Genomic DNA, 9,203 nt, shown 5'->3' with positions numbered 1-9,203 from the left:
GAAATCTAAACACGATCCTTAAGCCTAAAATACTCCAAACTCTGGAATAATCCCGTCCCATAGTTAGTAAAGTCATCGGAAAGTTCTAAAGCCAAACGGAAAGCTAGCAAAGTCAAGTGGTAGGTGTTCCTGAGAACCGCAGTAAAACATACGCTTTGCTGTAATCTGAATCTATATTTTATTGCTTTCCTCGCCATATAAATCTATCAACTTTAATTTGTTATATTGCCCACACGTAAATCAGATAACTCTTGGACAAACCGGTATTGTTAAGCTCCTTTAATCAATTAAATCAGCGTTTTGACATCTGTTTAGTAAATATCTATGCATTAAAATCAATCAGGAGTAGTAATGTAGCATAACGCATGTCCCATCGTCATCACAATTGAGCTAGTAAGGATCGCGCCGCGTGGGCTAATGTTGGGCACTCCCCGTATTAGTAAACGTCCCCGAATTCACAAACTCTACTCTGCTGGATGTACGTTGAGGGATCTCCACACCAGGGATCACGAGGGAACGTATGGCCGTTGTGAATCACATATGTTTGCACTCCAGGCATATCACGACAACCGGGTTTTGTCAGTTTTCTAAAACTGAATGGAGACTCCTAAAGACTAGTAAAAAGAGGCTAACGCCCACAGTTAGTTTCTATTTACTTAATATGCTTGCCTCATCCAGAGGGGAAAAGTCATGCGGGTCGTACACTCTTCCCAAGAGGCGCCCCGTCGTGTTTTTCGACCCCCTCACAAATTCAGACTCTTATTTAAATGAAGATCCTAGGTCTAGTCAAAGAAACACGTGGCGCATAAGCCCATGCAAGGGTCAAAACTACGATCAAGAAAAGTAAACTGAAGTGGTACCCACACGACACCTTTCTTGAGGGGTAAATGATGTAGCAAAAAACATGTAAGCCCCCTGTTGTGGCATAAATTACCTATCCACCTAAGACCAATACAGTCACAACACGTGGCACATCCGGGAAGAATTGTAAAGACCATTCTTCGGTCATAGCCCATGAGTAGCGTCAAATGATGTAGTTCATTACCAAATATAGCCCAATTCACGAAGGCCCATTAAGCCCTCAAAATGATGTAAAGAAGGGACACATGTCCTCTTAAGAAAAGCTAACCAATCAGCTATCTAGGTTTTGAGAACATCTCCCAAAACCATAGCCCTGTAAATAGTTCAATTCCCAAGATAAAGGACATTTAATTCATTCTCACCTAACATTCCTATTATGCTTTGCCTTCTCTCTAAATACTTACTATCTCTAGCAAATACTTACTTAATCATAGGAGGGAATATTTTTACGCAAATATTCTTATTTTGCAGGTTGTCAGAAGATTGGTTCAGCGCATACTTGATACCTACTTTGAAAGGTGACACATCAGCATCACCAAAAACACCACATCAAGGATTATTGAGGGGATTTAGGTTTTAACTTATATTGTGAATTGATGGAGAGTGCATGATGCTTTAATGATGTGTAGTTATATCACACGCGCGCTATCAAATTAATATGGTACTCCAAATGCAAAGAGAGAGATTGCCAAATCGAGGTTTTGATGAAATCCTTTCCACCGAGCCAAACTTAATTTTGGAGCGCTACAGTCATATTCTCAGAGGCCAGAGAGCTTCAAAATCAAAATTGATAAACAATAGTTTCTTACTGTTTCATCTGATAATCTCAAAGGCTCTTCTTTCAAGATGCTCCGCCGGTGGGCTGGCCACTGTGATACACTGTGACGATTTTCGTGCTAAGTTGCTGAAGACTGCTACTGTGAAGTGTCTGGCTAATGCAAGTTTTTTCCTGGACGAGTATGATTTTTTCACTACCTCGATTTTCAGAAAACATCTCTTAAGCGTTGTTGTTTTTTGTACTTCAATCGAGTGGAATTTGTGGTAGTGTTCTGTACTTCAAGTATGGTTTGTAAAGACGATGTCAATTTCCAATTTAGGTTTCAGCACAATGCAAAGGATGTGTGCTTCCACGAGTTGGAATCACCACAATGCAGCAAAACAAAAACCAATCTTTTCTAAAATCTTGACAAAAACTAAAACTACCCCATATATATATATGCCGCAAACACTTTGAAGTTGAATGATTTTCATCGATGTGTCAATTACGGGCTGAGCAAGTAGATAAAGTACACGAAAAGGAGTTATTAGCCACCTAATGCATATTCTAAACATAGAGGAGTCTGTGTTCTATGATCATGACATAACTATTTCAAACACACAGCAGATACTGCATTACTCTTACTCTGATAACAGCTCCAGGACAAAATTACATCACAATGCAGCAAAGTTGTTTTTACTCCATACTTCTTTTTCTCCTCTTCTCTTTCTTGCAGGCAATTAGGTACCTCCCATATTTAGCAGAAATCTATCTAATAGAGGTGGAAAAACAAATCAAGTATCATCTAAACACAAAGCCTAAGGAAAACAAACAAACTACAAATGACCATAAGCGAATAAGCCAAATCTAGGGAATCATTGAACCTCATTTTACTCCAGAGTCTAGATTTGATTAGCCATATTCAAGACTGTCATTAAGACTGAAAACCCAACTAACAAAATTGGGATCCGCAAAGGCTCTCATACTCCTGACTTCCGTAGCTCCGCAGCCCCATGAGCAAAGTGGCACCTGTCTCCGAAAGTACATGAACCCTTTGTAAAGTTCTCACAAATCTTGGTCCTGTAATTGGTCGAGGCAGGTCCATGAGGTGGTGCAGGTCCTCCAGAACCCTTAAAGGGGGCATTTGCACTGACACTTGCTACAAGATCATGTACCATGTCAGTTGCCATCTTGATCTGATCTAGGGTGCCTTCCAGTTCAATGTTCCTCTTTGTAGAATCTGAATCATGATCCCGAATCGAAAGCTTCACACCTGTTTGACGGCAAATCTGTTTCGAGTTGACACCACTCTTACCGATGATGGCCCCAGCTAGGGAGGCATCAACACTAATCTTAGCAGTTGCTGATTCGCCAAAGGTGGCACCAAAACCAGTGGGAACAGGTGGTTCATGTCTCCCAGAAAAGCGACCGTGCATAGGATGGCCCCCCCTAGCACGAGGATCATCAAAGGTTGGTGGAGCAACAGATTTATTGAGTTCCCACTCACCGTGGGCAAAATGGCATTTATCACCATATTTGCACCCATCAGGAGAGCTGAATTTGTTGCATAAGCGAGTTTTGGCAGTAGCAGCAGAGCCATTGTGTGCCTGTGGAGGGGGTGGTGGAGCATTTCTTGACATGGGCGGTAAGTTCATCAACTGAGCAACAGCATTGTAACCACCAGCAACATGATGCAGAAAGTGACAATTTTCTCCAAATGGACATCCAGATGTACTGCAAAACAACAAGAATCGAGTAGCTAAATCAAAGTTGCAGAAGGTGTGAATTGGGAGGCCACACAAAACAAAAGGGACGGTAAATCCCTCTCTACAGAAACAGAGCAACACAAAACTTTACTAGGTAGCATGAAAGCACACGAAAGAATACTAACTGATTTAGGCTACAGATTCCCCGCCCTTCACAGAATTAAGTAAAGGCACTTCCTACAGAGGCCAAGGGGACCAAAAAGGTGCTGGTACTTTATACAATAATAACAGAGTATGCAACACAACTTGATTTAATACAACTCGTCTCTAAAAGAATGTGTATAACAACACCCCTTACAACATATTGAACCAAAAACGTAACTTAACCGAATCGCAAACAATTAAACCACAACTACCAATCACAAGTTCCTACATACCAGCAAGACCACAGAAATAATAAAATGCTTCAAATGATTTACCGCTATCAGATATGCCAAAATTGACAAGTAATCGTCAAGCAGACAGGCCACTTCCAAACAAGTCGATCACTATAGATATCACAACTTATTATCTGTAAAGCTATTGAAAACTACTTCATTGTTCCAAAATGGCCTAGAAGACTTCAAAAAACCTACTCCCTTGAGAACCAAAGGTTAAATTTACCAGTAACTTCCACGCAAATCTGGCCTTTTTAAAAGGGAATCCACATAATTTGATTTTTCGTTCTCTTCGAGATGGTTCTAAATTATTATCATGGCCAATAGAATACTGTTATCTACATAATGACCTTTATTCATTTATCTTTAAATCAAAGAAGTAAAGGCAAGAGCTACACTAGCATGAAAGAGCATCACAAGGCAAGGTGTTGTTAGTATTACACATGTAAGCAAGAATAACCACACAGCAAAATCTAAAAGGCTACCCCTGAACCTCAACAGAGATTTGGCTGCCTCTTGCAGAGCCTCCATAAATCACACTCGTTCACGTTACATACTTACATACCGTCAGAAACTACATGCATAATTTTCTTAACATCTTTGAAGTTCACAATGATACATTTTGTTTCAGATAGAAATTTACTGATTTAGTAACGACAGCTGCAAAACATGCTGATAATAAGAAAGATAAATATGTATTCAAAATTTCCAAACAAAATGTCTGATACAACAATATTCAGGCACATGAAACGAACATAATCGCCCAAGTCAGAATCACAAAAGAGCTGCTTTCTTTTTCTGTTTTTTTTAAAGCTAAATTTTCAATTTCTCACAGACAACTCAAAGCTTGTGTTAAAAACAGCAAAGATAAGAAGAAACAGTGGATTCATAGTGCATCACACAAAAACAGACAGTATATATCTCCTGAAATTAGAGAAATAAAATGAAGCCCCTCAAGCTTATTCTTCTAACAATAGGAAGCGGAAAAGTTACTTCTAAAGGACGGGAATCAAAGTTTCTAGTACCTTGTCCTATTTGAAGGAATCTAGAGAAAATAAAAGAAAAAATGACAATGCCACAAGAAAGATACTAGAAGTTCAAATACTTCATCCGTTCTTATTTAGTTGACACATTTCTTTACTCACATTTGTCGATGCACATCTTTTATCATTAATATCTTTGATTATATTAAAAATAGTTAAAAAAATATTTTGAAAATATTTATCAAGAGAATTTAACAAGATCTCACATTACTATACTTTACCTTATGCATAAATAACAAAATCCGGTTAAAGAAAGGTGTATGAATAGTGTTTAAGTTAAACTATGTCAACTAAATATAAACAGAGAAAGTATATTAAAACAAGCCAGATTAAGCATTGTCAGTAACAGAAGTTAACAAACATACTGCAATTAACAGTATTTACATGTTTACATGCTTAAGCATTTATACATTATGGAGTGAAAAATTCATTCGATTGGACAAGTTATGACCTAAAGCATTTGAGATAAGATACACTACAATGTCAATATTTATTAGATGGGTAAAGATTTGAACCTGAAGAACTTGGTGCAAGGCTTTGATTTGCTTCCTATACCATCCGTTTCTGTTACAAAACATTAATTATCTTTTATGAGTTTTCCTTGCCACCGTTGCTTTGAATAAGTTCAAAATAACCAAACACTACTGTAGTGACTTACATGTAACTAAAAATACACTACTAATGATAGACAATTTTAATGCATATATCAATATAGAAATATCTAATTCATGTGAGTCTGTTAATAATTTAACATTACTTATGTAACTTGATTCTCCATGCGCAAGTGTTAGCTCTTCATAACTTAAATCCCAGCAGAGTCTTTTAAATGAGATTTCATCCCATTCTCGGTAAATTGGGTTGCCTTTTGCCTACTTCTTTCATGTTGCTCAACTAAAATGGATATCCATGCTAAATCCATGGTAAGAGAGGCAGATGCACAGAAAATAAACAATTGCAATCAATGCTTAGTGCTTGCATATAAATCATCAAACATGTAAACAACCCCAAATTATTCTAAATAGGTAACTTAACAGAATCACAAACCCCCCCCCCCCCAAACTTCCAGTACACATCCTAAAATACCGTACTAAAATTAGTTCATTGTAATTAATAACATTGTTTCCAAGAGCTGAAATCAGCAAAACATTATCCCTGTCGGGTGGCCATTATTTTGAGACGCCCCCAAAAATTAAAATGTGACCTACTAAAGCGTACTGGTCTTACCTCCCAAATTTGGTTCAAATAAAATAGTGACGTCAGTTACGTAAACCCAGTTACTCCGTATAATATTTTCTATATAGAAAGACAATTAATATTACAAAAATGCGTTTCGGTGACTTTTCTGTCCCAAATCGGAAAAATTTGCAATCTTGTTATTCTTGTAGTACTCAAATGAAAGTAATACTGTAACGAATTAAAAATCTACTCAATTCATGTCACTTCCTATTAATAACCAAAAGGTTTGCTACAGAACAACACAGAAGAAATTTTCAGAATATGTACTCCAGCCAAAATTAATTCTTGCTTCTTAGTTCAGATCCAAGCCTAGAAATTATTGAGTAAAGAAAAAGAAAGGAGTAAAATGAAGAACAAACCTTGTTTGTGCTTCTTGAATCCCCCATTAGAGTGTGCACTGCCAGCATCATGCCTTCCTCTCTTTCGGCCGTCCATTGAAGTTGGAGATTCGAGCTAAATCGAGCTTTAAACAACAAAAATAAACTAAAACTGCAAAATTGAAGAATAAATTTCACGAACCCTAGAAAAAATGAAGAAAATGAGAAAATTTGAGTAAGGTAGAAACCCTAGCAGAAACTAGGGTTTAGAGGTTGGGGAAGAGAGAGAAAACGTAGCTTGAGGAAGAGACGCCTCGAAGAAAGAGAGAGAAAATTTTGAGCGCTGGAGGTTATTTTTAGAAAACAAGGATTTTTTTTAATTTTATTTTTAGGGTTTTTCTTTTCCCCCCATTTTATCTGATTTATTTATATTTAATTTATAAAAGGAATTTAAGTCGGTTAGTTTTCTTTTGTTTTAAAAAAAAAAAACAAAAAAAATCATGTTGAAAGGTGCTCACGTACTCACGTGCTATCTTGATCGACTGTACTAAAGAATCCAATGGCTGGATTGCCGCAAATTTTTGGCTATGAAAACGATGTCGTTTTGTGTTGTTTAAATGAACATTAATATACTGGTACAAAAATAAACATTTACTATTTCGGAAATGAATATTTATTTAGTTATCTGGAATGAACATTTACTATTTTGGAAATGAACATTTATATATTTATTTGGAAATAAACTACAAAAATGAACATTTACTATTTCGGAAATGAACATTTATTTATTTATTTGGAATGAACATTTACTATTTTGGAAATGAACATTTATTTATTTATTTGGAAATAAACAATATAGGCGCTTGTAAAAACATAAAAGACCAATGAAGTGAACAATTTCATTATGAATTTTAAAGCCAACATGAAAGAACAAACAATAAAGCGATAATTATTATGAACAAACAAATAAACAAAAAAGAACAAATAATTCAACAAAAAAGAACAAACAATATAAAAAAGAACATAAAATTCCAGAAAAATGAACAAACAATACAACAATTATGAACAGTTTTATGATGAATTTTAAAGCCAACATGAAAGAACAAACAATACAACAATAAGTTTAATGTTAAAAAACAACAAGAAAGAACAAACAGTACAACAAGAAAGAACAAACAATACAAAAAGAAAGAATAAAAGATTAATGAAGAGTTTAATCATCAACATTAACCATATGATTATTATAAACAAACAAATAAACAAGAAAGAACAAACAATATAAAAAAGAACATAAAATTCCAGAAGAAAGAACAAAAAATACAACAATTATGAAAATTTGATAATGAATTTTAAAAACAACATGAAAGAACAAATAGTACAACAAGAATGAACAAACAGTATAACAAAAAAGAACAAACAGTACAATAAGAATGAACAAACAATACAATAAAAAAGAACAAACAGTCGACAAGAATGAACAAACAATATGAGCGCGTCGTTTTTGGGGGTACAGCCAGAGCTGGGCATTTGGGCATTTGGTTCATGGGCTGGTTTAGGGCGGTCTCCGGCGATTTGGAGGTCTTGGGCTAAACTCAACTGTATGGCCTCATAAAATTTTGAGGACGATTATTTAAGGTAAACATAAATATATTAATATTGTTTTGTTTATAAAAAATATAAAGCCAAACTAATGTTATGATTTACTCATCCTCTCAAAATAATCCCAATTTTGAATTATTTTGAATAATTCCAACATTCGGATATATCTTCTTAAAATAATCTAAAATATCAATTTGCCTACGTACAATAGACCCAAAATGATTTAGTAATGATAAGAAAAAAAAACTTCAGATTAATTTGAGAAGGTAACTTTCACCCATTTTCTAAAAATAATCCCAACTTTGGATTATTTTAGAATAATCCAAAGTTGGGATTGTTTTTAGAAAATGGGTGAAAGTTGGGATTATTCTTATCAATTTTTCCTTTAATATTTTATGTGGGTTTGTTTGAAAGAATGAATCGAAACATTTGACAGACATAAAAATGGGTGATTCTTTTCATCGTTACCACACAAAAAAAGGAAAAGTAACATTGTTAAGAATCGAACTCAGGGTGTCATGTCCCAAACACATACCTCCCTACCAGGGAGGACATGGGAATTTATTGTTTTTAGAAAGCAACTGAAAACATATGAGATATATCATTCTTGAGATTCAACTAGCAAAAATTTCTTTTGGGCCCAAAATTTTGTTGCCCAGTGATGTAGGTCCAGTTGGACCACCCCAAAGTCGGGTCAGGGCTGGCTGGTAGGGGCGTTAGTGGTTTATGGAAAGGTCTAAATTCGAATCTAATTTGGACCAAGTTTGCCGGACTTTGTATTTTACAGAGGGACATAGTAAAGCAAAAAATATATGAAATGTAAGAGAAATGCAAGCGTGTAAAGTAGGGAAAAAAATGTTTGGTTGATTCTAAGAGTTACTAACGCTGAGAGTTTTGTTAATAGGGGAGAGGGTGGGGGTAACTACTCAAGAGGGGAAATTGGAGAAATCTTAACACTTCTTAAGTCGTGAAATTGTGTTATTATTCCTTCAGTAGTTTTTTTTTTTTTTGAAAGGTAAGGAGAAATAATAAATTAGGAGCCCCTCCGCACGAGGGTTACTCCTAAGCAATCACTATCTAAAATGAAAAGTAACTGAGGGATAGTACAAGAATCAATACACATAGTGTTGCTAACAAAATGACCCACATTTGTTATCCAATCTTTCGCTCGATTGGCTTCCCTGAAAACGTGCTTTATATCCCAGTTGTCGAAGAAGTTGAGTATATTTAGAATGTCTTGAATGATG

The 9,203-nt window shown here is 35.6% G+C and overlaps 1 protein-coding gene across 1 annotated transcript; it reads right to left on the bottom strand.

Moving 5' to 3' along the window:
• Positions 1 to 2,044: 2,044 nt before the first annotated feature.
• LOC110785101 (zinc finger CCCH domain-containing protein 31) lies at positions 2,045 to 6,756 on the bottom strand. Its single transcript, XM_021989543.2, has 3 exons — positions 6,400 to 6,756; positions 5,320 to 5,368; positions 2,045 to 3,352 (listed from the first exon to the last, which is right to left on the bottom strand). The coding sequence occupies exons 1-3, from the start codon at positions 6,473 to 6,475 to the stop codon at positions 2,599 to 2,601; spliced, it is 879 nt and encodes a 292-aa protein (XP_021845235.1). The 5' UTR covers positions 6,476 to 6,756; the 3' UTR covers positions 2,045 to 2,598.
• Positions 6,757 to 9,203: the final 2,447 nt, after the last annotated feature.

The sequence above is a fragment of the Spinacia oleracea genome, chromosome 3 (genome assembly GCF_020520425.1).
Source record: "Spinacia oleracea cultivar Varoflay chromosome 3, BTI_SOV_V1, whole genome shotgun sequence".
In the NCBI taxonomy this organism is placed as follows: Eukaryota; Viridiplantae; Streptophyta; class Magnoliopsida; order Caryophyllales; family Amaranthaceae; genus Spinacia; species Spinacia oleracea.
The sequence above is the reverse complement of the archived record's forward strand: the minus strand, read 5'-3'. Positions and strand labels throughout refer to the sequence as shown.

What these genes read in the sequence shown, in the direction of transcription:
- LOC110785101 (XM_021989543.2), bottom strand. Translation starts at nt 6,475, where the DNA reads ATGGACGGCCGAAAGAGAGGAAGGCATGATGCTGGCAGTGCACACTCT. An exon ending in ATTCAAGAAGCACAAACAAG is followed by an intron (nt 5,369 to 6,399) that starts GTTTGTTCTTCA and finishes GTTTTGTAACAG; the next exon opens with AAACGGATGGTATAGGAAGC. An exon ending in CCTTGCACCAAGTTCTTCAG is followed by an intron (nt 3,353 to 5,319) that starts GTTCAAATCTTT and finishes GTTGTTTTGCAG; the next exon opens with TACATCTGGATGTCCATTTG.